We start from the raw sequence: 27,899 nt of genomic DNA, 5'->3' as shown, positions 1-27,899 counted from the left end.
TCCTGCCAATGGTGTGGGCCTCCTGCCTTCACTAACTAACCTACACCAGTCAGGGGTGAGGGTGACAGACAACTGGAGATAACACAAAGTTTCAGCTACTGAAGAATCTGGTCAGGCAGAGAGGGCCTCTAGAATTGCTCAAACAAAAACAGGTAAGAAGCCTAGGGCAGGTTACTGGTTTTGGCAGGTTAGTACCACTCATACTCTAGAGTTTTATTTATAGCACAGGAAAGTCCCACTTTAGTGCTCACAATCTGAAATAGGCTTTTGAGCCAGCATTTCTGTAAATGTTCCCAGGAACATCAAAGTCCTTTCAAATGTTCATAGAATTTCATTTTTAAAAAACGCTACCATATTTTTTCTTCTAAGATTTATTTAATAAACATGTAAGAAAAGTTCTGGATTTCTGTTGGTCAGATTATGCAATAACAATCTGCCTTGAGGCAAGTGTGATTTTCTCAAAATTATCAAAAACATTCTGTACTTTTAGTTCTTAAAGGAAAAAAAAATGGTTTAACTTCTCATTTGTTTCCCATTATATAAAGTTTAAAAGCAACTATTCATACACCAAATTTACTTGTGCAGCGATGAATTGATCCGTGAAGCCATGATCTGCTGTTAATATGAATCCAAACTGCCCACTAGCACTTCAGCATAACTCTCAGAATGCCCAGACTGAGAGGTGGAGGGCTGCTGGAGGCAAAAGAGCTACTGCCCGAAAAGGGGTTCCTCTTCACCTTCTCTGGACTGATGTCACTTTCCTCTCCAACAGGACCCACCTAAGACCTGGCTCAGCAATCCCTCTTTGGGGCCTCTCATCCACCGGCCAGCTTCCTTTCCTGCTCTCCTGGGGCAGATGAATGCTTTCTAAAAAATATCCTCCATGATTCTCTAACAAATTCTTTACACAGCAAGTAAGCTTCAGCTCAGATATGGCCAGATCATCAAAATTTGAATTTTATGGAGATCGAATTAATGAGGCTTTTTTTTCCTTATACAAGTACAGTTTATGCACTTCTGGATCATCTTCCTCTTTTTGAATCTGGTAGTCCTACCTAGAATTTGACCAGCTTGCAGACAAAGGAGCCAGAGCTGAGTTGTTACCGTAATTCACTCATTTACCAACCACTCTTTAAGTACTACTTACTCTGAACTGGCATGGTGGGAGGACACAGAGATAACAACATGAAGACACCTGCTCGTTAGGAGCTCACAGGCTAACAGGGAAAATAAAACATGAACATCAAGTATTGTGTGTACAGGGCAGAAAACAAGGACTAGCCTGTAATAGGACCCCAGGGCCTCAGAAAATGGAGCTGTTCCTGCAGCTGAAGGATTTATACATTCACCACATGTTTCCAGACGACCTACCAGGTGCCAGACATGTTCTAAGACTGGAGAAACCCCCATGAACAAACCAGACATGGTCTCTGCTCTCACGGAGCTTACAATCTAGCAAAAAAGACAAAGTAGGATCAGGGTATTACAATTCAGCATATAGGTGTGCTGACTCGGGGCAGGGGGCGGGGATGGGTACAGAGATTTGGCATCATACACAGATTTCACTTAGGCAAACACAATGGTATATTTTTCTGAAAAGTTAAAAAAAAAAGACAAGGAAAAAGGAAAACAATGTTAAGTCATTTGCGCCATTTCACCGGCGCCTCCACTCACTGAACAGACCGGCTGGAGGGCCTAAGGCAAGCTTGTGCCCCTGCCGCTCCTTGTGGCCTGTTACAGTTCCCAAGAGCCCTTTCAAAAGTGAGCTGCTTGCCTAAGTGTAAGTCCAACGCCTAAAAATATGTGGGTATTTTTGCACAATATGGCCCTAATTGCAGGCCAACCATTTTATCTGGAGCTCAACCAAAGAAACTCTGATGTATTCCCACACAGGAAGGAACCAACTGTGCTGGATCTTTCGATGCTGGTTTTCAACATGGCACCTTAGTCAGGGTTTCCAAGAGGAATTTTGGTTACACTCCATTTTTATCTTAGGTGTGACTGTATAACCCAACCGTGGAAGGAGCCGAGTCTCGTCCAAGGCAGTACTGTGGGATACATAGCAGGGGCCCATCATCTGGCTCTGGAAGTTGGGAGGTAGCCTCCTGGAGGGGTCTCTAAGTCCTTGAAGATGAGCAAAAGAGAAGGCAAGGCTCAGATGGGAGAGAGAAAGGTCCGGGGGAGCGCGTCACTGCTAGAGAAGAACAGCACCGAGCAGAGTTTGAAAGGCTGGTGAGATCAAGGTGGGTCCAGGGAACTTGTGGGCACAAGGGCAGGGGAGGATGAGAACACAAGCCTTGTGAGCTACCACAGTAGTTTGGAATTTATTCCAAGTGCAACAGTGAAGTTTGGAAAGGTTTTAAGCAGAGGAATAACAGGAATAACTTTAAGAAAGTTCATTCCGAAGTGCATGAAAAGATGCCCAACATCATTAGTCATCAGGGAAATGCAAATCAAAACCACAATGAGACACCAATTCACACTGCAAAATAACAAGTGTTGATGAAGATGCGGAAAAACTGGAACCTTTATACACTAATGGGAAAAATGGAAAATGATGGAGCCACTTGGGAAAACAGTCTGGCAATTCTTCAAAAGGTGAAGACAGAGTTACCATATGACCCAGCAATTCTACTCCTAGGTATATAACCCAAGAGTAATGAAAACATCACCACGTACAACTTGAACATAAATGTTCCATAGCAGCATTAGTCATATCAGCCAAAAATGGAAATAACTCAAATGACCATCGACTGGTGAATGGATAGACAAAATGTACTGTTCATACAATGGAATATCATTCGTTAATAAAAACAAGTACTGACACATGCTACAATACACCATGATCCTCGAAAATATGTTTAGTGAAAGAAGCCAATCATAAATCACCACAAAGTGTATGATTCCATTTATATGAATGTTCACGATAGGCAAATCCATAGAGACAACAAGTAGTGGTTGCCAGGGTGGGAAAGGGGACTGGAGAGTGACTGCTAATGGGTACTGGGTTTCTTTAGGGTGATGAAAATGTTCTAAAATTGACTATGGTGATGGTTGCATAATTCTGTGAATAGACTAAAAGCCACTGAAGTGTATACTGTTTTTTTTTTTTTTTAATTTTTTTTTTTCAACGTTTATTTATTTTTGGGACAGAGAGAGAGACAGAGCATGAATGGGCGAGGGGCAGAGAGAGAGGGAGACACAGAATCGGAAACAGGCTCCAGGCTCTGAGCCATCAGCCCAGAGCCTGACGCGGGGCTCGAACTCACGGAACGCGAGATCGTGACCTGGCTGAAGTTGGACGCTTAACCGACTGCGCCACCCAGGCGCCCCTATACTGTTTTTTTAAAGGTATTTTTAAGTAACCTCTACATCCAACGTGGGGCTCGAACTCACAACCCTAAGATCAAAGTCACATGCTCTACCAACTAAGCTGGCTAGGCGCCCCTGAAGTGTATACTATAGAAGAGGGAACTGTATGCTATGTAAATAATATCTCAGTAAAGCTGCAAAAAACAATGAAAGTTTATCCCAGCTGCAGTGCACATAACAGAGGAAGGGACGGGGTACGGGGCAGAGACCGGGGAGGAGGCTGCCACAGGGATAGAGCAGAAGATAGTGACTGAACTAAGGGGAAGATTTCATGGGACCAGACTAGAGGCCAGAGGAGCGCTTGTCACGGGCTCCCCAAGTTCTCCTGGGTAGCTGGTGTGTCTCCCAAGAGGGAGAGTGGGGACACAGAAATGAGGTATCTGCAATTACTATCAAGCAGCAAAACGTATTTGAAATCTCATGTGTAAAGACTAAGAAGAATACAGAAAAGTGTGTAGCTCTCCTGCCCACATGCATAAGGAGCACCCAGGCACGCTGAGCTGCCACTAGGGGACCATCCTGACTATCCACCCCCACTCCCAAACTCCAAAGAGAGGGCCTGGGCATTCAAAGCCTCTGTAAGATGTTTCAAGATCTGAGTGCCTGAGTGTAGGCTGGAGAGTGAGACAGGAGGTGACCAACCATAACTTGGGGAAATAAAATCTTTAAGATACTTTTCTGGTTCTGTGTATTTATAAGGACTGCAAGGCTGCTCAAGCGGGCATTTTTCTTGGTTAGATCAAAAGTCCAGTTTTGACTATACACCACCACCACCCTCCCAGAAAGCCTTCCCTGATCTCTAAAAGGAGACTGGCAAGGGCTTAAGGTCATGGGACAGATGGGCCTGAACTACTGGTGGAAAAGGTCATGACTAGGAAACACAGAAGCATAAAGAAGGGCATTTCTTGAACACTGCTGAGACCACATCAGTTAGGACCCTGACCACAAGGACATCTTTGTCATGCTTGAAGACCCACAGACTGTAATGGAAAAGGGATGGGGGTGAATCCTTGTCCACAACCTCATGGTGTCACAACCCTCAACTGTCTCTTTGACCCACCCCACGCCTGTAACAGAAACCAGGGCTGGCCAGCCCACCACAACCATTGCTTCAGGAAGAGTAAAAACACCACAGAGATGCACCAATGAAGTCAGAAGCTGTAGTACCAGCCCATTCAGTTGCCAGATGGGAAAACTGAGGCTCAGGCCCGTGGACAGAACCAGGAGTTGGCACCCGGGTCTCTGACTCTCAGGTCCTTGTCCTTCTCACTCTACCAACTCCCTAAACCTTGCCCCTTCTCAAGAACCTGGCTCTCAGCTGTGTGCTTCACAGGACCAAAATAGCTGAGAAACTTCAGAAACATTAGGTCTCAACTGGCAGAGAACCAGCTCTTTCCCAGAATCCTATCAGGAAGCAGAAACATACAATAGTTACAGGCTCCGATCTTTCTAAAGGGAGTGAAAAAAGCAGGTTAACCAACAAAACATGGTACAGTACAACTGTTGCAGCTCTTAAGTCCCACAGCCCTTTATTTTCTTTATTAGCAGCAGCATTCTGCATTCAATCACACCATACTGTAATCAACTATCAATGCGACCATTAGCTCAGCCACAAGTAAAGATCTCTAGAATCCAGGGCTACACTAGGTACTGAAACAAGCCAGACAGGTGAAGAGCTGTGACATCACAAAGGGACAAAGGTTTACAATCTCTAACTCCTAAATTCTAGTGAATTGAAGAGAAACACTATTTTTAAGCCTGCAAAGGAATATAAACATTAAATACTTCAAGATAGAGATCAAACAGGAAGACAAAATAATCTACTGCCTTTAAAATAATCTGAAAGGAGTTTAGAAACAAACAAGAAATAAACAAACTAAAATTTCCATAACTATGATCTTATTAGCCAGTTTTAAAGATAACTTCAGGCGCCAGAACTTGGAAATAGAATAAATACCAACGTATCACTTCTGAAGTGATAATAAACAACAGGACCCCATCTCTGATGGATGGATTTTTTTTTTCCTACAGTGGCCAAAAAGCAAGTTGAATTCTATATACAACAGACAGACTATACAATTAGGATCATTTAAAAATAATGAGACTCCTCTCTTTGCCTTCTTCCAAAGTATATAATATATATTTAACAGCACACATAAGACACCACTTGAGCTTCCCTTGTAGCCAACAGGAAGTATTTTCACATATAAAAATTAAAAATTTTAACTTTTAAATCATTAATATTTTTAAACATAATACAGACTTAAAAATTGTTCAACATTAACCCATGACCCCACCCCTAGCACAAAAGTCCACCCCAAATCCAGAAGTCACAGTTTTTTGTTCCTAAAAATCCCACAGCACTGAACTTGATCTTCACTTCAAGCTGATTGCTACGAAGAGGCCCCTAACAGAAATCCCCAGGAAGGAATGGAAGCACGATCGACGCTGCATCTCTTATCTACCTGGGCGGCACTGGTGCACCTCTGTAGTCAGGTCCATGAGATTCGGCCCCGACACTAGGGTCCTGGAAGGGTGAGCTGGCAGCTTCCCTCATCTTCCCCCTCGAAGGCTGTCCAATAAGCACCTGGGAATTGACTTTTCTTGGGAAAAGGGTGCTGGTAACAGCTGTCAGGGCCAAGGCAATAGTGAGAAGTTCAGTTCTCTGCTCTTTGGATGAACTGTGTAAAACATTTCTTTAAAAGACACAATGTTAAAAATATTAAGAAAAACGTCTACAAAATCTGGAGGGCTGCCTTTTCCTCAAAGGGTAAAGCTTGTGGGATAGTGGGAAAAAAGTTGAGGGCCCAGAACTCTAACTCTGCAGCAAAAGATAGATGCCCTTCAAAACACGTCACATTCTTAATATGTCTTGCTGAAGTAGCAAGAGCTGAGGGTGACTGTGTAAGAGCAGGAGAGGCGCCAACTCCTGCAGGGGGAGGGAGGGAAGGTTCCTACTGTGCACCCCACCCTGCACGAGAATGTCAGACTTTAGGGCAGCTGCCATTGGCCCCAAGGGCATCAGGACTCTGCCTCTGAACCAGAGCTGCTTTCCCGACTAACTTCAATCTGGAGAGATGGTAAGTTATCTAACCGGCTCTTCTTTTGGCGAGACTGTTCTTTCTCCTTTATCAGAGCCCCCCATGCCCTTTGCAGCTCAGAGTCGTCTTCCTCAGTGCCCGGTGTTCTGTGATCCACCTTCTTCGTGTTCTTTTCTTTGGTCTTGGGTGCAGATCCTAAGCGAGTCCATAAACTACCTGTTTGGGTGAGAAGGCATTTCAGTTTTGGTGGTCAATGCTGAGAAGCAGGGGCACTGCCAACAACCTAATGTGCAAGAAACACTGGGGAGGGGGTCTGTGGCTCTTGGAACCTTTGTGCAGTGTTGGGAAGGTTATCTCCTTTCCCTGCTATAGTCCCCTGCCTGCAAAGTGAGGGATCTGGACCCAATGGGAGACTCTCACAGCTAGGGACATGTGCCTCCCATATGCGTATCAGAATCACCTGCAAGGCTACTTATGCTACATCTCCCCTCCCTGGTGAGACTCACCATTTAGTGTAGAGCTTCATTCTGCCGGGAGCGGGCCATTCCCAGATCATTCCCAGCTATAAATTCTGCAAAGTGAGGGACCTGCTACACTGTAAACTTTCAGAGATTTGGCCCAATATCTATTCATTTTTAAAATATACTTTATTAATATCTCACAATAGAGAAATATGTGTTTAGAATTTCATAGCATACTATAAGGCAATTAAACATTTTATTTATAAAGAATTTTAACAACATGTGGGGCACCGGGGTGGCTCAGTCAGTTAAGCCTCTGACTCTGGCTCAGGTCATGATCTCACGGTTCATGAGTTCCAGCCCCGCATCAGGTTCTCTGCTGTCAGCACAGCTGTCCCCCTCTCTTTGTCCCTCCCCTGCTCGCGCTCTCTCTCAAAAATGAACATTTAAAATATTAAAAAAAAAAAAAAAAAAGAATTTAACAGTGTGGAAAAATGATCACAATAAAATGAAGAAAGCAGGTTATGTATATGGACAAAGACTTTAATGGAGACTTAAGACTAAAAAGTATTTGTGCTAAACAGAAAGAACCAAGGCTGGTTTTGTTTTTTTCTATTTTCTAAGTTTCCTGTACTGTTATTATTACAATTATGACAATGACTATAACGGAAGAGGAAAAATAATTTAATTTTGACATATGCTATTTCCTGCCTTCAACTAACAAAGTATTTCTATGCTATAGTCTGCTCTTACCCAATTCCTATCTCCTTCAGTTTTAAGTGTTACCAACCTGATTTCTTCTCCCGAGTATCAGAGTAGAGGCCTTTAACATCTTGCCTGGGAACACCCAGTCTACTATGTACATCAGAAAAAGGCTCTCTCCGAAAGACTGGGTTACTACTAAAAGCCTTTTCTGGAGAATATGGTCTTTTTCCTAACCGCTGGCGTATATCTAGAAGAAGAAAAAAAAGTATTACTGTGACCAAGCTTGTGTGCTTTGCTATTCATACTGTCAACCTGAGATCTCTACAGGACCTAGTGCCAAATCTCCCCAAAGGAGGACAAAGAGCCTGACAAAATCAAGCTTCTAAAATTCTTCTGTGTAATCAGTCTGGATTCCCCTAGGAAAGTGCAGACATAGGGGCTTTCAATGGAAAAAAAGCCTCTCAGCTGACTGCTCCAGAAAGGAATTTCTGAGGCAGAATCAGCTGTTTGGTTTTTTTGTTTTTTTTGTTTTTGTTTTTTTGTTTTTAGTAGAACCAAGTATACCAAAGAATTTCCAAACATCTCAGCTAACAATACTATAAGTTCCCTGAGGGCAGAAGCCACAGTCTTTGAACATATAAGAAATTTTTAATGAACTTATTACATTTAACAATAAATGTAACAAGATGGCTAAAACCCAAAGGATCAAGGGAAGATATTCCAAATCAAATTTGCTTTTCCTCCCTCCCATCCCTCCGAAGTCTGTCCTCTTGAGTTCCCTCTAACAATACACAGCAGCAGCAGCAGCAGCAGCAGCAGCAGCAGCAGCAGCAACAGGTTTATTAGCAAGTCATTGGGGTTTTTACCCATCCTGCTAATTGTCTCACAGAGCAGCATTCCCAACTTTCTGGTTCCTCAGGGCTGAGCCCTTTGGCTCCTTTCCCTTTGCTCCCTTCTTCCCAATGCTGAGTCTTCTATCTTCACAAAGTTTGATGTTCTCATCCATTCTGTCTCCACTTTCCCTGATCTAGTTCAGGTCCTTGTTACTGATTTAAATCTCTACCCTACCCCACCTGGCCACAAAATTATCTTTCTAAAATAGACATAAGATTAGGTTACTTCCCACATCAAAAAACTAGGTTTGCCAACTGAGAGCCCACACCACCCCTATCAAGGCCTTGCACTAAAGCCACTTTCTCTGAGAAGCCTTCCACAATTCCCTGAGTAGACCTCCCTCCCTCCGTGTGCCCACTGCCCACTGCTTACAGACCTATGAGAACACTTACACTCTGCTGTGGGGTGGGATTACCTGAATGTGCACACTCACGTTACTACATCTGAGTCCTAGGATGACTCGGCAGACCCTCCAAAGATTCTAACACTCCCAGCACCTACCCCTGGCACACAGCAGGCATGCCCAAGTACCCACTCTATGTGTATTTGCACATACGTACTATCTAGTTCAAATTCTTAACCATTTACACAACAACCCAACCTAATTTCTATTATCCTTATGTATGAAGTATATCAATGACATTCAGAGCAAAATAATTGGGACAAAAATACTGAAAGCCAGTATTGCAAAAGTATGATTATGTTCCATGTCTTAAGGTTCCAATGCCTAACCAAAAATTTAGAAGTGATGAAGCAGGGTAACTAAATCGGTTCACTAATGGCAATGTTTTAACCAAAGACTTATCTCTGCCTGAATTCACTTTCTGGAGCTCAGAATGAAGCTGAGAAATGCAAATGAATACTACCTGATTTAGTATTGCTGCCTGGTGGCCGTGGACGTGTGTGCTGACGTTTTTCATCTAACAGATGTCGGACATCTACAAATTTCTCAGTCGGTAACTTGTTACCGATTCGGTTTTTGATATTGCTTGTGGATACAGTATCTGCCCTCATGGAGTTCCTTTAAAAAAAAAAAAGGCACAATTAACCAACTTCAACTGTGGGACAACGCCTATGCAACAATCTCATATACTTTGGAGAACACTTAAGATACCCAATTTAATATACCAAATATTCACTCACAAATACCATACACCAATAATTATTTGCTTATAAAAATCATGATCAGCTTGCTACAGAGAGTCTAGTCAGGGCAAATAGGTTCCTGAGTTTTCCAGGGTGGTTTCCACAAATGATACCTGTAAACTATCACAGAATGTATAATTACAAGTTCCCTCCCTTCTGAGACAAACATTAAGTAAGGCCTGCAAAGCGCTCAGAGATCTCTGTTCATGCAGGCTGTGATTTCACAGTAGTCAAGATACAAGAGGATCTATAATCTCTTTCTTTAAAGAGCAGACTTCTCTGTCAAAGACATCTGCTACCATGCACCAGCATTATTCTGACAGCATTCAACACTGGAAAGTTCTCTAAAAACTAAAAATAAGGATGTGAACAAAGTCATACAAACAAACCAGATTGAACTGTTTTTCCTTTCCCCAAACATACCACCAAGTACACTTAGGGAGAGCAACTCTAGACCCCAACCAACCCTTTGAGCTGTACATCTGCCCTCAGGGATCTGCTCATCCCCACTAGTCATCAAAGAAATACACATTAAAATAACTTTTTTTTTTTTTGGCCCACAAAATTAGCAAAAAGTAGAGAGTGATAAGTTTGGTAAGTATATAAGTAATAGGTTATAAAGTGAGTAAAACCCTTCTGGAAAGATATTTAGCAACACCACATTTTTAAACACACATATTGTTTTGTACAATAACTGGAATTCAAGAAATTTAATTAGTGCAACAGTAAGAAAATAGAAACCTAAATGTCCATCAATAAGGGACCGGTTAAATAAATCATGCTACTTTCAAACAATGGACTACATCTGGGTGAAAAATAACAGAGGTCTATATATATGAAATGGAAAAAGCACACTGTAAAACAATATAAATCCAACTTCATTTTTGAAGAAATATATTTCTCCGTGTGTGTGTTATGTATACACATAAAATCAGCAGGAAAATTATTCATTCAATTGCTAAGTCGCTATTTTAGGAGAGATTGAAACCATGGGTGATTTTCACTTAATATACTAACATTTTTATAACAAGGAATCAATTGTGTATTTAAAGAAACAAATGGAGGGGCGCCTGGGTGGCGCAGTCGGTTAGGCGTCCGACTTCAGCCAGGTCACGATCTCGCGGTCCGGGAGTTCGAGCCCCGCGTCAGGCTCTGGGCTGATGGCTCAGAGCCTGGAGCCTGTTTCCGATTCTGTGTCTCCCTCTCTCTCTGCCCCTCCCCCGTTCATGCTCTGTCTCTCTCTGTCCCAAAAATAAATAAACGTTGAAAAAAATTTAAAAAAAAAAAAAAAAAAAAGAAACAAATGGATGCTTTTATTCAAATTCTTCATAAGACTGAAATTAGAACAGATAAAAGTGATTATAAAATTAAGAGGAGCTAAGAGGAAGTTAGGAATTAGTATTTAAAATCAAATTAAAAGCGAGTGGCTCAGTCAGCTGAGTGTCTGACTTCAGCTCAGGTCATGATCTCGCGGTTTGTGAGTTCGAGCCCCACATCGGTCTCTGTGCTATCAGTGCAGAGCCTGTCTCAGATCCTCTGTCTCCCTCTCTCTCTGCCCCTCCTTCTCTCTCTCAAAAATAAATAAACATAAAAAAAATTTTTTAATTAAAAAAATCAAATTAAAAGCTCGCATTGATAAAAAAAAAAGGCTTTTACCTAATGTTTTTCAACTGAGATTCCACTTCATCAGCGTACATGGTCATTTTCATGCTTTTCTTTGGTGAAGGAGTGGAAATCATTTTCAGTTCTAGATCATAGTCCATTTCATCGGAGTCTGAACTGCTGGCACTGGACTGCCTAGATGTGCTCCGCTCCCGGGTCTGCTTGAGAGCTGGGAGCTCCTCGTGGTACTCTACCACCACTCTGTCATCTGCATCCATGTCCTGGTCTTCCTCCTCCTCCTCCTCCTCCTCCTCTTCCTCCTCTTCAATGGGTTCCTCCGGAACATTTACTAGTCCTAAGAAATTTAACCAAGAAACATTAGGAAAAGTATTAAAACTAACAAATCTGATTTTCTGCTCTACACTGGTGGCCTTTTTTAAAAAGGTGGGGTTCCCATGCCTGAGATCTTACTGGAGCATTATCTACATTAGTGCCAACCCGGTTGCCATTCCGATATCTACAACAGAAGAATGGCTAGGTAAAGTATGATCTAGCAAGCTGACGGATATTATAAAATTACCTACAATCCAGTCGACTGTCGTTATTCATGAGTTCTATATTTGCAAATCTGCCAAATTTATTTGTAACTCCAAAATCCACACTCACAGTGCTTTCATGATCATTTGTGGACATATGCGGAATGGCAAAAAAACCAGACAGGCATATTCCCAGCTGAGGTCAAACAAGGCAACACTCTGCCTTCGTGTTTCAGCTCTCATACTATACACAAGTATCCTTTTTGCAGACTATTAAGTGTCATGTTTTTCATATTTTTGAGGCTTTTGTTGGTGATTTCACTGTTGAAAAGGGCTTCCAAGTGTAGTTCCAAAGCTGTCTAGTGTTTTTAAGCTCAAGAAACCTGTGATATGCCTTACAGAGAAAATACGTGTTAAATAAGCTTTGTTCAAGCATGAGTTACAGTGCTGTTGGCCGTGAGCCCAATGTTAATGAATCAATAATATGTATTAAATGTCTTTAAACAGAAACACACATCAGACAAGGTTATATATTGATCAGCTGATGGAAATGGTGTGACCAGAGTCTCTGAATGGTTTAGTATTCACTATGTCAATTGTCACAGTGACTTTATAGCACATAACCACTGTGAACAATGAAAATCAATTGTAACTTCAAAGTTCATGAGAAGATGCTCATAAGTGGAGGACTATAAAATATATGTTCGTAGCGATTATATTTATTATGAAGAGACAAACAGGAAAAATGTAAAATGAAATCAGTTGTTATATTAGAGTGCTAGGATTATGGGCAATTTCCTTTTTCATTTCTTTAGTAATATATACATAAAGAAAAATATCTTAGAGTAACTGAAATTAGAAGCCTATAACTGTGTACTAGAAAAGTATGTGCATTTTTAAGATGCAGATTTCAAATATACAATTTTGGATATACACATAAAATAAAAACGATAGACTTCACCTCTCCTTATCCCTGTCACAATGATAAACATGTATGCATGTTATCCCATGTTTGTATGCTAACTTAGTTCTCAAAGCATGTAGAAGATTTCACATCTTTAGATTCAAAATAAAAACAAATCTTTATAAAACATAATGAAAATGGTTCTTCTATAATAAGCACCAAAGAAAGAAAGGAAGGAACAAACGAACAAACGAAATGAAACCCAGGTCATGATATCTCATTTAGCTGAGGCATTCGTGTGCATGAGCCAATAAGCATAAAACACCAGACACAGCAGCCTATTTTCATCATCAGACAAAAAAAATAATAAAATCAAGTCATCTGATAAATTTTTTTCATTCAGCTTTTGATATTAATAGTAGAAAAATTAGATTCTTACAAAAATTTTTCACTTTTTCCTATGTCACATTTGGCCTTTTTTTTTTGTTAGAACAGCTTTCATAAAATCATTTGACCTCTTTTGTATGGGCAATTTAAAATTAATTGTGACTTGACTTACTTTCCTATATGTTGGCAGAGGGTGAGGGCAAGGAAGAGAGGATGATAAAGTTTGGAACCTTAAAAGACTGTATTAAGAATAAGAATATGATTTCGGGAGCCAAACATGTGTCTACCCAAGAGCTGAGCAGGCAACTACCGGAATGTCGGTGTTTATACGACGTCAAGCCAACGTCATCCCCAATCAGGGCTCTCTTCTTGATCACATCCCGCTGAATGCGACGGGAATGATACCTTCGCTTCCTGCAACGTTCCAAAATAAGCACATGATCAAAAACCAACAAGGACTCTGAAATCCACTAATTGAATTCAACTATACACTGATGAAATGTTAGGTACTGAAACAGAGACATTTTACATGAAACTGTAACTCGGCCTTTCATACCATTTACCACAGTTAAGAATCCTGACTCCTTCTTGTCTTCCTTCAAGTCCACACATGGCACTGACACTGCACTGCAGAAGACCAACTGAAGGATTAAGAAAACCTTAAGTACTATTTAAACTACTGTATTTAAAGTTTTGGACTCACCAAGAATTACTAAGAATTCCTTTCATGCCTCCGTAATTTGGATTCCCGTATTTCATGTAATACTGACTTCTTCTGGCTGCTCCAAGTTCCTTTTTGTCATCTAAAAATTAATTACAACAGTTACCCAGGATTTCCCATTGGTGTGAAGACAATGTTGAATGGTTTAAAAAAATGTTTGCCGGGGAGCCTGGGTGGCTCAGTCGGTTGAGCGTCTGACTTCGGCTTAGGTCATGATCTCACGGTTTGTGAGTTCGGGCTCCACGTGGGGCTCTATGCTAACAGCTCAGAGCCTGGAGCCTGCTTTGGATTCTGTGTCTCCCTCTTCCACCCCTTCCCCCGCTCGCTCGCACTTGCTCTCTCTCTCAAAAATAAATAAACGTAAAAAAAATGTTTTCTGTAGCTGGGATCACATCAGCACAATTTGCCAATAAAAGGGAAAGATGCACTACAAACATTCACTCTCAGTGCCTATAAAAGCACTGCAGTGTTGAGGGGGTGGGGCAAAAAACAGAGATGAATGAGGTTAAGCTGTTGTTAAGGAGCTGACTGACCTCACAGAGAAAATACTATTAAAAACAACAACACAGCATACAAGGTTCCAAGAAGCATAGGAGAACTTCAGTCATTAGAGCTGTTCAAAAACTAAAAGGCTTTCTAGATGAGGTAGCTTTTTTACTGGTCCCCTGAAAGGCATTTGTTTCTGAATGACAACACCAATAACACAGAATCTAAGTATTAAAGAAACAGATTATACATAATTCCATATATTTGGTAAACCAGTTTTTCCAATTTATTGTTATGTTCCTCAAAATGGCTTAAAGAAAATAGCCTAGCACCATTTATCTAGAATGCACTCCAATAAGCCACTCAAATGAACACAGAAAAGATCACTTCTGTCAAGTTAAAATGCCAGTTAACAGAAAGAAAAAGTGGGCAGTGATCTTTCATAACATCAACATCTCTGATGTTTTCATCATAAACATAACACAACATAACATAACATAACTTTCATAACATAAACATCTCTGATGGCTCCTAGGGCACTCACTGACTGCAAAGGATGAAAACCAATGCGAATGTATCCATCCAGTACTACAAGTAAACAGTGACACAAGCTAGTATGTACACCCTTCAGAAAGACATGCCCACCAGCTCCTTGGAGAAATGGCTGATTCCAGATCTGGGACAGGAAAAGTACAAGTTGAGTCTGGGAAAACAAGATGTTTCACTGGGCCACAAAGTAAGAAAGTGCTCAAAGAATCATGGAGGCATGTCAAAATAACATAACTTGAAGGGACTCCTCTGGCTCAATCTAAGAACATTTGTAAATCAAACAAATGATACGAATGAATGATAAACCACTGAATAAGACTCATGAGTCTAAACTGATATAAGTAAATAAACAAATGGGTACAAAAAGAAAGTTCTTCCTTGTAGCAGAATGCCAACTCATAAAGAAATGTAGAATTAAAAAGTCCTCAATGGATGATAATTGGAAGTATGAGCAGAAAGCAGTTCACATAATCTCAAAGTACCTCCCTACAAATTTTAGATTTACAAATGGAAAAACAGGAGAAACCTGACAATCATTACTTTAACCAAGTGAGAAAAGTTAACACCTCCAGAAATGGGACAAATAAATATCATGTGCCTCTTGACACGATGCACTGAAAATGATAACAGCAGCACTTCTGTGGTACTCTTGCGAACACGCACAACCCAATTTAATCATGAGGAGGTAACAGACAAACCAAAACTGAGGCAGAGTCAATAAAATAATGAGCCAATATTTTTTTTTTTTAATTTTTTTGTTTTTACATTTATCTTTTTTTAGAGACAGACAGAGACAGCGTGAGCAGGGGAGGGGCAGAGAGAGAGGGAGACACAGAATCAGAAGCAAGCTCCAGGCTCTGAGCTGTCGGCACAGAGCCCGATGCGGGGCTTGAACCCACAAACCGTGAGATCATGACCTGAGCTGAAGTCGGATGCTTAACCAACTGAGCCACCCAGGTGCCCCATTTTTTTTTCTAAACTAGGCTCCATGTCCAGTGCAGAGCCCAACATGGGGCTTGAACTCACGACTCTGAGATCAAGACCTGAGGTGAGATCAAGAGTCGGATTCTTAACTGACTGAGCCACCCAGGCACTCCAAGCCTATACTCTTAAAATAGGTCTCAGTCAAGAAAAACAAACCAGAGTACTCCATATTCAAAATTCTTACATATTTTAATGTACACCAAAATCATTGTGCATAAAGAGCCTGGCAAACTTAAGAGGCTTGGCGTGACTGAGTGGCTTAGTTGGTTAAGCACCTAACTTCGGCTGAGGTCATGATCTTGCAGTTGGTGAGTTCGAGTCCCACATCAGGTTCTCGGCTGTCCACGCAGAGCCCGCTTTGGATCCTCCATCTTCCTCTCTCTACCCCTCGCCCCCACATGCTCACATGCACACTCTCTTTCTCTCTCTCAAAAATAAATAAAAACATTAAAAAATTTAAGAGGCTTTTAATTGGACTCCTTAGAGAATTAGAGCTGAATGGCACTATTAGCAATGTCCAGGAGGACACTGCTGTGATAAATTTAAAAGCATAATTTAAAAATGTTTTCAGGGGGGCGCCTGGGTGGCTCAGTTGGTTAAACCTCCAACTCCATCTCAGGTCATGATCTCGCAGTTCATGAGTTCCAGCCCCACATCGGGCTCTGTGCTGACAGCTCGGAGCCTGGAGCCGGCTTCAGATTCTGTGTCTCCCTCTCTCTCTGTCCCTCACTCACTCACACTCTGTCTCTGTCTCTGTCTCTGAGAAATGAATAAACCTTAAAAAATAGATACATAGATAGATAGATAGATAGATAGATAGATAGATAGATAGATAGATAGATAGATAATGTTTTCAGGGACGCCTGGGGGGCTCAGTCGGTTAAGCATCTGACTTTTCATTTTGGCTCATGTCATGCATGATCTCATGGTTCATGAGTTCAAGCCCTACATTGGGCTCTGCACTGACAGCATGGAGCCTGCTTGGGATTCTCTTTCCCTCTCTTTCTGCCTCTCCCCTGCTCACTCTCTTTCTCTCTCAAAAATAAATAAAAACTTAAAAAAAATGTTTTCATAGTTCAGATGATAATTTGGCTGAAAAACACAGAGGGCAAAGTAGCTTTAACAGAAAATAACTTCCTTTAGGCAAAAATCACAAAAGTATACAAATAGCTAACATTCACTTTCAAAGTCTGAAATTTAACTTAGGCAGCAAGCCATCATTTTACAAGCATAGAATATTATACAGTTTGAATGGACTTTGAGATTACTTGACCGAACTTCCTATTCAAAAGAGAAGGATGTCACTGAAAAATAAATGACTTTGATTAAAACTAAAAATCAATGCCAAGAATCACATTTACCTTTTGTAGCAAATCTCATGAATAACCTATTTCCTTTAGCAAGTTTGTTAGCTGGACGAAGATCGTTTCTTAGCAGAGACTCTTCTTCTACTTGAGACAATGTGTCCAACTTAAGAAAAAAGAGCATTTTCAATATAAACATTAAAGCTTCTTTAATATTTATTCAACAGCAAAGTCACCATTGATTGAGAAAGCATTCTTTAACAATTCTCAAAGCATGACAGCACTGTTCCTCTGAAGCATTGCTAAGTCAGATGTTCTCCCTGAACATTCTAAGAGTCTCCATCATTCTCTATCTGCTTACTCTTCTTTACTTTCCTCCATAGCACTCCTCACTTCCTGACATTATATTACATATCTGTGTATCTGTGCATTCTCTGTCTTCTCCACTAGAATGTATGTTCCAACAGGGGAAGGACTTTGGCTTGATCTATATCCATAGCACCTAGAATTTGGTATATAGCAGGTACTCAGTAAATGTTCTTTAAATGAATACACTTTGATATTTCCAACAAAATACATGCTCCATCAGGAAGTATTCCATCACTTGCTTCTTCTTAATTTTACGGATTAGACAGGTAACACTTCAAAGTATTTCTCAATAAAACCATTTTCTTTTATACAGAAGTATGAGTACAATTCTATGATCTCAAGAAGAATCACTCATTACAGCCACATGAACTGAAAGGCCAGGCACCTGGTGCACCCTCCGAAGGTCTAAAAGTGAAAGCCAGAGGAAGAATGCAACGCACTAAGTCTTTAAGACTTATATAAAAAGACAGCTTTTGCTGTCATATAAAAAGACAGCCTTTTGCACTCAAACCTTTAATATATCTTTGCCCTATTACTAACCTCTATATCACTGGAGTTCTCATCTTCAACTTCTCCTTCTTCGGCCTCATCATCATCTGAACTGTCTTCCTGCTTGTCTAAAACATAATGCAAGCAACAAGATGAACCTTAACATAACTCCATCTCATGTAATTTAAAAGTTCAAGATTTTCTCCCTCTTTGGATTATCATAGCTTATTTTAGAAACAACTGACAATGAAATGCTATATAATGCTCTGCACAGAAACCCAAACTAACTGTGTAAATAACAGGACTTTTAGCCCAAAAGTCCCTCCTTTGTGTTGTTACCTTTTTTACTTTTCTCAGATGACCTGTCCTCATTGGCATCCCTGCTTCTTATCTTATCCAGGGCTGGCAAAGAGCTCATATTGATAAGGGCTCGTGTGGCTGTCATTTCATCCAGCCAGACAACATTACCTGAAACAAAATGTAAAATAAAACCTGACATCGCATCTAAATGTTAAGTTTTTTAAAAACAAAGACTGCAACATGTTCCTTGCTATGGCCTCATCTAGCTACAGATCAGCATCAGTAAATGTACAAACCAACTAATGAAAGTAGTACAGAAAGTGGTAGTAAAACCTCCTTGATAAAATCAGCCTAGAGCTGCATTCCCAAATGGGGTTCCACAAAATAACTGTCAAGTATTCGATGAAAATGGGTTCTGTGTATTAAACCTGCCTGGCTCAGCGAGTGTTACGTAGTGTTAGCAGTTCTGATGATGATGATGATGACGACGACGACGACAAGATGATAACATCAAAACAAATTTGGATTATCCTTCATACTACTGTCCCCTACAGGGAAGCCATCTACTGTTCCTTATCACTCAAATGTGCCAAATGACTGTTTCCCACTGTAAAGTATGAGTGATGATGGCATCCACAGAATATACAATGGAGGCATGACAGCCACTTGGCTTTGTAGCAACTACTTTAATCTGCTTCTTTAAGCAAGAGAATTTAGCAAGAAAAAGGTGTTGAAAAGTCTTGTAGAAAAGAAATCTGTTTAATTTTGTTTAAAACAGCATTTCTCAAACTAAAGTTAACCTTACATCTCACTTACATCTCAGTTTGGGAAATGAAAGGCTACAGATTCTTTCTCACTTTTGTTATAAATATGCCATGTGGCCTTGGGTAAACAATTTCCCTTCTCTGTTTTTCAGTTCTGATGTACAACATGAGTTAGCAAACTGTGTAAATCTAATAAGGGTCCCTCCAACTCTAATATCCCTTAGCTATAGTTTTAGTGACTTAGATCAGGAGTTAGCAAACTACAACCTGTAGGCCAAATCCAGTCCACCACCCGTTCATTTATTTATTTGTATTAGTACCAGCTTTATATAGGTATAATTAATGTAAAATAAAGTATACATCCCCCATGTTTTTGTAAAAAAAATTTCTATGGAAAACAGCCAGGCTCGTTCAATAACATATTGTCTACGGCTGCTTTCATGCTACAATAGCAGAGCTGAACCAACACAACAAAACAAAGACTGTATGGCCTACAAAACCTAAAATATTTACTGTCTAGCCCTTTATAAAAAAAGGTGTGTCAACCTTTTATTTAGATGGTGTAAGTTAAGCAAATGGAAAAATGGAGAAAACTCTTCAATCATGTTTCTTCTTTCAATGAAAACACTGAATCAACATCTTTAAAAGCTTTTTTTTCTTTTTAATGTTTTATTTATTTTGGAGAGAGAGGGGCACAGAGGATCCGAAGCAGGCTCTGTGCTGATAGCAGCGAGCCCAATGTGGAGTTTGATCCCCAAACTGGGAGATCATGACCTGAGCCAAAGTCAGACACTCAACCAACTGAGCCACCGAGGTGCCCCTGAATCAACATCTTCTAAAGAAAGCAGCTGGGAAACCCAGGCAGCTATTCAGGGTACAACCTAGCAGATCAGCAAGCTGATACTTAAGTAAAGCCAGACTAGAAGTGAGTTAAGACAAGAAGCTGGCAGAGTGGTTACCACAGGTCCTGCCAGGCTTGGAGTGGGGAGGCAAGTAAAAATTACAGCTAGTTCACAAGTTAGAGCAAGCAGGTGAAGTTCCAAAGCAAGTAGAGATGAGAGGTCTGATACAGTGTCAGAAGGTTCTGGTTCAGTTCTAGCTCAGATACTAAGGCAGAACCAGACCTGTGAGTAGCTACATGGGAAGGTGCACTGACAAAAGCTAAAGCCCTGAACATACAGCCCCAAGTCTATACAGTTGGATCCACCCTTTTATTGGGAAATTGTGGGAGTTAAGGAGGCCTCGGTCATGTACATAAGACTTAGATGCCAGCAACCAACCTCCTAGATCCCTGGTCATCACCACTGAGCTGATGTGGAATGTTCATGGAGTATGATCTGGCAGATTGGCTAAGACACTCTGGTTCTCATCAATGGGCAATCTTTCTCTCCTAGGCTAAAGGCAGACGTCAGGGCTAGACAAGCAGTCTGAACCATAATCATTCACCATCTGACATGGCAAGAACTCCTAAAATCATAAACAAAAGCATATTCAAAAAAAAACTTGCATGTACTTACAGGAGGTATCATCCAACCATTCAATGTGAGCTGGAGGATATTCTTTAAAATAGGAAAAGATATCCTGGGTACTCATCTCATCTACTCCGCAAATGTAGATTGTCTCCAATCTCACTTTGGGGATTGCTAGAAAAACAAGACACAAAAGAGATGATAGAATTTTCCCACCCACTATTGTACATCCCACAAGTAGTCATTTATGACAGTTCAGATAACATATATTTAGAAAAGAAATATGTTAAAAGAGATGACAATTATTTCAAAAGAAAGGAAATATGACAGAAAGGTAAACTATTTTAATTTTTATCACAAAGCAACAGCATTAAACAAGTGATCTAATTCAGAACAGGCATATTAGGCTGAAAAAGATGAAACAAATGGTGTTGGTAAAATACATGATACTCTCCCCAGATTAACCTGTAATAATTAAAGCAATACCAAATTCAGCAGGATTACTCCTTGAACTTGACAAGCTGATTCTGTAATTTTTAAATGCTTGTCAAAGAGAGATGTGCAATAATAAAGACAATTCCAAAGAGATGTTGCCTCTGAATATAAAGCAAAGTATCAAACTAGAGTAAAGAAATCTTACAAATCAATAATAAAATGACAGCCCAAGATAAACATGGACATGAACAGACATTTCACACAAAAGGAAATATAAGTGGTCAATAAACATATAAAAAGGTTGATCTCACTAATAATCAGGAAAATGCACATTAAAACAATACACCAGCTTTCATTGCCCATCTATTGTTTGGTGTAGTCACCTTCATTAATTATCTTAGCTAGATCTTCTGGATTATCTGCTGCAGCTTCTACATGCTTGCTGCTTCACTTTGTGCTTTTACATTACAGAATTGGATGGCTTCTTTCCTTAAACCTCATGACCCAACCGCTGCTGCCTTCGAACTTTTCTTCTGCAGTTTCCTCACCTCTCTCAGCTTCACAGAATAGAAGAGAGTCAGGGCCTTCCTTGCTCTGGATTAGGCCTTGGCTTAAGGGAATAGGCTGGTTTGATCTTCTATGCAGACCACAAAACTCTCTCCATATCAGCAATAAGGCTGTTTCACTTATCATCTGTGTGTTCCCTGGAGTAGTACTTTTAATTTCTTTGAGAACTTTTCCTTTGCATTCACAACTTGGCTGTTTGGCACAAGAGCTCTAGTTTTGGCCTGTCTTGGCTTTGGACATGCCTTCCTCACTAAGCTTAATCACATCTAGCTTTTGATTGAAAGTGAGGGAAGTGGATCCTCCTTTCACTTAGACACTTAGAGGCCATTGTAAGGGTCATTAATTGGCCTAATTTCAATACGGTTGTGTCTCAGGGAATGGGGACTCAAGGACAGGGAGAGAAACAAGAGACTAGCCAGTTGGTGGAGCAGTCAGAATACACACAACATTTATCAAAGTTCTCCATCTTATAAGGGAGTGGTTCGTGGCATCCCCAAACAATTACAACAGTAAATCAAGATCACTGATCAGGGATCACCAAAACAAATACAATAATAATGAAAAAGATTGAAATATTGCAAGAATTATCAAAATGTGACACAGAGATACAAAGTGAGAAAATGCTATTGGAAAAATGGCACCAACAGACCTGCTCGACACAGGGTTGCTACAAACCTTTAATTTGTTTAAAAAAAAGCAACATCGGCAAAGTGCAATAAAGTGAAGTGCGATGAAATGAGGTGTGCCTTGCAATGTGACGACATGAAAAAATTAAAATATAAACACCATCATACACTTTCTAAAGGTATGTATTTGTGAACACAAAGACCTAGAAAAAGGCTGGTAGAATTCACACTGATAACAGCTGTTACTGCTGGGGAAGAAGAAAGGCTGACGGCTATAGTCAAGAAGGAACCTAAAGACCTGTATTCTGAAAACTGTAAAACACTAAGGAAAGAAATTCAAGGTGGCACAAAGAAATGGAAAGACATTCCATGCTTATGAGATGGAAGAACAAATACTGTTAAAATGTCTATTAGCCAAAGCAATCTACAAATTTAAAGCAATTCCTATCAAAATAACAACATAATTTTTCACAGAACTAGAACAAACAATCCTAAAATTTGTATGGAACCACAAAAGACCTCAAATACCCAGAGCAATCTTGAAAAGTTAAAAAACAAGAAGTATCACAATTCCAGATTCATTTACATTACAAAGCAGTAGTAATTAAAACAGTATAGTACCAGGCACCTGGGTGGCTCAGGCTCTTGATTTCCACTCAGGTCATGATTTCATGGTCGTGAGATCGAGCCCCACGTTGGGCTCCATGCTCGTTGGGGATTCTCTCTCTCCTTCTCTCTGCCCTTCCCCCGCTAGTGTGGGCACGCTCTCTCTCTCTCTCAAATAAATAAACATTTAAAAAAAAAAAAAAAGAGGGGTGCCTGGGTGGCTCAGCTGGTTAAACATTCAACTCTTGATTTTAGCTCAGGTCATGATCTCACAGTTCATGAGTCTGAGCTCTGCATCCAGCTCTGCACAGGCAGGGCAGAGCCTGCTTGGGATTCTTTCTCTCTTTCCCTCTCTCTCTGCCCCTCCCCTGCTCACGCGCTCTCTCTTCTCTCTCTCTCAAAATAAATAAACATTATAAAAAAAAAAAAAGAGTACACGTATCATGATGAGATAAAATAAAATAAATAAAAGCCAGAACCCCCTCCCCCCCACAAAAAGGAATCTCAGCTTTACCAGGATCATGTTAATTTTTTACTAAATACTTTAAACACTTAATCTTCATAGTTGTAAAATATACAAACATATCAATAAAAAATTTTTTAAATACCTGTACATCCACCACCTAACCTTATGCTTAATTTCCTAAAAAGATGAGGCACATAAAACATTACATATAAAATTGGGGCCTGTGTAACTCCTCACCCTTCTCTCCCTCCCATCTTTGAAGTAATTCGTCAAGAATTCAATGTCCATTACTCCCAAGTACGTTTTCATGTCAATTTATTTATTTATTTTTTTTTTTTTTGAGCAAGAGAGGATGCGAGGGAGAGTGGCAGCGAGCGGGGGAGAGAATCCCAAGCAGGCTCCATGCTGCCAGCACAGGGCTGGATCTCATAAACCATGAGATCATGACCTGAGCAGAAACCAAAAGTAGGATACTTAATTGACTGAGCCACGAAGACCCCCCCCCCATATGTCTGTTTAAAACAAATGAACTTAAATACTTAAAAATAGGTGAATACTTTGATTAAAAAATAAAATGTTTAAATACTTGTTGTTCTGTCATTTTGGTCTTGTTTGTTTTTTAAATGTTTATTGATTTTTGAGAAAGAGAGACAGAACATAAGCATGGAAGGGGTAGAGAGAGGAGAGACAGAATCCGAAGCAGGCTCCAGGCTCTGAGCTGTCAGCATAGTGTCCGACGTGGGGCTCAAACTCACGAACCATGAGATCACGACCTGAGCGGAAGTCAGACACTTAACCGACTGAGCCACCCAGGCGCTCCTATTGTTCTGTCCATTTGAAGAGTACAAGCCAGGTTTAACTAGAAATCATGTAGATATGGGCAAACTAAATCAGGTGAGTGCTTTCCTGCCAGCCAGATTCAGGAAGACAGAGATATCAAGACTTATAAACTCTGGCAAGTCCTTATCAGTGACCAGCAGTTCAATAGTAAACAGAGGCGCCAGGATTACCTTGATTCCAAAACCAAAGTCCCCACAAAAAGGAGAATTACAGACCAATCTCCCTGATGAACATGGATGCAAAAATTCTCAACAAGATACTAGCAAACCAAATCCAACAATACATTAAAAGAATTATTCACCATGATCAAGTGGAATTTATTCCTGGGCTGCAGGGCTGGTTCAACATCCGCAAATCAATCAATGTGATATATCACATTAATAAAAGAAAGGGTAAGAACCACATGATCCTCTCAGTAGATGACAGAAAAAGCATTTGACAAAATACAGCATCCTTTCTTGATAAAAACCCTCAATAATGTAGGAATAGAAGGAACATACCTCAGGATCATAAACGTCATATACAAAAGATCCACAGCTAATATCCTCAATGGGGAAAAACTGAGAGCTTTCTCCCTAAGGTCAGGAACATGACAGGGATGTCTACACTCTCACCACTGTTGTTCAATGCTGTGCTGAAGTCCTAGCCTCCGCAATCAGACAACAAAAAGAAATAAAAGGTATCCAAATCGCCAAGGAAGAAGTCAAACTTTCACTCTTCACAGACCACATGATAGTCTATGAGGAATACCTAAAAGACTACACCAAAAACTGCTAAAACTGATATACGAATTCGCCAGAGTTGCAGGATATAAAATCAATGTACACAAATCATTTCATTTCTATACACCAATAATGAAGTAGCAGAAGAAATCAAGGAATCAATCCCATTTATAACTGCATCAAAAACCATAAAATACCTAGGAATAAATTTTAGCAGAGGCCAAAGATCTGTATGCTGAAAACTACAGAAAGTTTATGAAAGAAATTGAAGAAGATACAAAGAAATGGAAAAACGTTCCATGCTCATGGATCGGAAAAACAAATATTGACTTTTTTTTTAAGTTTACTTATTTTGAGAGAGAAAAAATGCATGAGCAGGGGAGGGGCAGAGAGAGAGAGAGAGAGACAGAATCTGGAGCAGGTTCCGCACTGTCAGCACAGAGTCCGATGCAGGGCTCTAACTCATAAAACACGAGATCATGACCTGAGCTGAAGTCAGATGCTTACCTGACTAAGCCACCCAGGCACCCCAGAACAAATACTGTTCAGTGTTGATACGACTCAAAGCAATCTATACATTCAATGTCAATCCCTGTCAAAATAACACCAGCATTCTTCACAGAGCTAAACAACTCTAAAATGTGTATGAATCCAGAAAAGACCCTGAACAGCCAAAGCAATCCTGAAAAAGAAAACCAAAGCTGGAGGCATTACAATTCCAGACTTCAAGCTGCATTACAAAGCTGTAATCATCAAAACAGTACTGGCACAAACACAGACCCACAGATCAATGGAACAGAATAGAGGACCCAGAAATGGACGCACAAATATATGGCCAACTAATCTTTGACAAAGCAGGAAAGAATATCCAATGGAAAAACGACAGTCTCTTTAACAAATGGTGTTGGCAAAACTGGACAGCAACATGCAGAAGAATGGAACAAGTCCACTTTCTTACACCATACACAAAAATAAATTCAAAATGGATGAAAGACCTAAACATAAGACAGAAAACCATCAAAATCCTACAGAAGAAAACAGGCAGCAACCTCTTTGACCTTGGCCAGAGCAACTTCTTACTAAACAAGTCTCCAGAGACAAGGAAAATAAAAACAAAAATGAACTATTGGGACCTCATCAAGATAAAAAGCTTCTGCACAGCAAAGGAAACAAACCCCAAACTAAAAGGCAACTGACAGGATGGGAGAAGATATTTGCAAATGATATATCAAATAAAGGGTTATATCCAAAATCTGTAAAGAACTTATCAAACTCAACATCCAAAACACAAATAATCCAGTGAAGAAATCGGCAACAGACATGAAAAAACACTTTTACAAAGAAGACATCCACATGACTAACAGACATGAAAAGATGCTCAACATCACTCACCATCAGGGAAATACAAATCAAAACCACAACGAGATACCACTTCACACCTGTCAGAATGGCTAAAATGAACAACTTGGAAAACAACAGATGTTGCCGAAGATGCAGAGATAGGGGAACACTTTTGCACTGCTGATGGGAATGCAAACTGGTGCAGCCACTCTGGAAAACAGTATGGAGGTTCCTCAAAAAGTTAAAAATGCCCTATGACCCAGAATTGCACTACTAGATATTTATCCAAAGGATACAAAAATGCTGATTTTAAGGGGCACATGCACCCCAGTGTTTACAGCGGCTCTAGCAACAATAGCCAAATTATGGAAAAAGCCCAAATGTCCATTGACTGATGAATGGAGTAAGAAGATGTGGTATATATACACAATGGAATACTATTCAGTGACCAAAAAGAATGAAATCTTGCCATTTACAATATGGATGGAACTAGAATATATTAGGATAAGAGAAATAAGTCAGTGAGAGAAAGATAAATACCATATGATTTCACTCCTATGTGGAATTTAAGAAACAAAACAGATGAACATAGGGAAAGGGAAAAAAAGTATGATAAAGACAGAGAGGGAGACAAATCATAAGAGACTCAATACAGAGAACAAATACAGTTGCTGGAGGGGTGTTGTGTAGGGGGATGGGCTAAATGGATGATGGGTGTTAAGGAGGGCACTTGTTGGGATGAGCACTGGTTTTATATGTAAGTGATGAATCACTAAATTCTACTTCTGAAACCATTATTACACTATATGTTAACTAACTTTGATTTAAATAAAACATTTTTTTAATTAAAAAAATTAGTGAACAGCGGCCAAATGCAAATGAGATGGATGTACACATTGGACAGGAGTCTTCTCAGTTCTTTAAGCTAAATCATTACTTTGAAGAAACAATCCTGAGAAACACAGACATGGTTCTGAAGAAGGTAATGAACAACCAGGAGAGCTCCTGGTGATGACAGAGGGAAAAGAATAAAGATCAGGGAGAAAATACCTTGTAGGAGACTTGTTGATCTGGTAATAAGGATTTAATCACAAATGAGACAATCAGAAAAAATAAAGACCAAAAAAATGACAAAAATAAACATCAAGAGTATCACAGCACTGTTCTATCAAAACCTAACATTAAAAAAAAAAAAACCCTACATGTGAGGACAAAATAGCTTAAAAATGAAAGGAAAAGAGCGTAAAGAACAAAGCTTCTAGCCTCAGATGTTTGTATTTTAAAAAAATTTTTTAGGGGCGCCTGGGTGGCGCAGTCGGTTAAGCGTCCGACTTCAGCCAGGTCACGATCTCGCGGTCCGTGGGTTCGAGCCCCGCGTCGGGCTCTGGGCTGATGGCTCAGAGCCTGGAGCCTGTTTCCGATTCTGTGTCTCCCTCTCTCTCTGCCCCTCCCCCCGTTCATGCTCTCTCTCTGTCCCAAAAATAAATAAACATTGAAAAAAAAAAAATTTAAAAATTTTTTTTAACATTTTTTATTTATTATTTTTGAGAGACAAAGAGAGACAGAGCATGAGTGGGGGAGGGGCAGAGAGAGAGGGAGACACAGTATTTGAGGCAGGCTCCAGTATCTGAAGCACGCTCCAGGCTCTGAGCTGTCCGCACAGATGCTACATGGGGCTCAAACCCACCAACTGTGAGATCATGACCTCAGCCAAAGTTGGACACTTAACCGAATGAACCACCCAGGCACCCCCAGATATTTTAAAATAGAGAGAATGATATACAAATCTAGAAATGGACAGTGGACAATCTTG

At 40.2% G+C, this 27,899-nt stretch overlaps 1 protein-coding gene across 3 annotated transcripts in view; it reads right to left on the bottom strand.

Moving 5' to 3' along the window:
• Positions 1-1,100: 1,100 nt before the first annotated feature.
• The window catches only part of NCBP3 (nuclear cap binding subunit 3), a 37,550-nt gene continuing 10,751 nt past the window's right edge, over positions 1,101-27,899 (bottom strand). Inside the window, exons 4-15 of one of the 3 annotated variants that reach the window (XR_006962266.1) lie at positions 20,532-20,657; positions 18,290-18,418; positions 18,002-18,078; positions 17,150-17,258; positions 13,752-13,851; positions 13,359-13,462; positions 11,276-11,576; positions 9,340-9,494; positions 7,665-7,826; positions 6,467-6,629; positions 5,838-6,000; positions 1,101-2,124 (exon numbers count right to left, since the gene is read on the bottom strand). Coding sequence is in view for 2 of the 3 variants with exons in the window: in XM_047080586.1 (XP_046936542.1) it covers positions 5,892-6,000; positions 6,467-6,629; positions 7,665-7,826; positions 9,340-9,494; positions 11,276-11,576; positions 13,359-13,462; positions 13,752-13,851; positions 17,150-17,258; positions 18,002-18,078; positions 18,290-18,418; positions 20,532-20,657 (1,535 nt within the window). In the remaining variant the exon portion in view is untranslated. Of the gene's footprint in view, positions 2,125-5,484; positions 6,001-6,466; positions 6,630-7,664; positions 7,827-9,339; positions 9,495-11,275; positions 11,577-13,358; positions 13,463-13,751; positions 13,852-17,149; positions 17,259-18,001; positions 18,079-18,289; positions 18,419-20,531; positions 20,658-27,899 lie in introns of those variants that run through there. The other 2 variants (XM_047080586.1, XM_047080587.1) reach the window with 2 other exon arrangements.

This window comes from Lynx rufus, unplaced genomic scaffold, assembly GCF_022079265.1.
Source record: "Lynx rufus isolate CCGP_SWC_20201006 ecotype Redwood Valley unplaced genomic scaffold, mLynRuf1.p SCAF_18, whole genome shotgun sequence".
Taxonomy (NCBI): Eukaryota; Metazoa; Chordata; class Mammalia; order Carnivora; family Felidae; genus Lynx; species Lynx rufus.
This window is presented reverse-complemented; position numbering and strand designations above follow the sequence as displayed.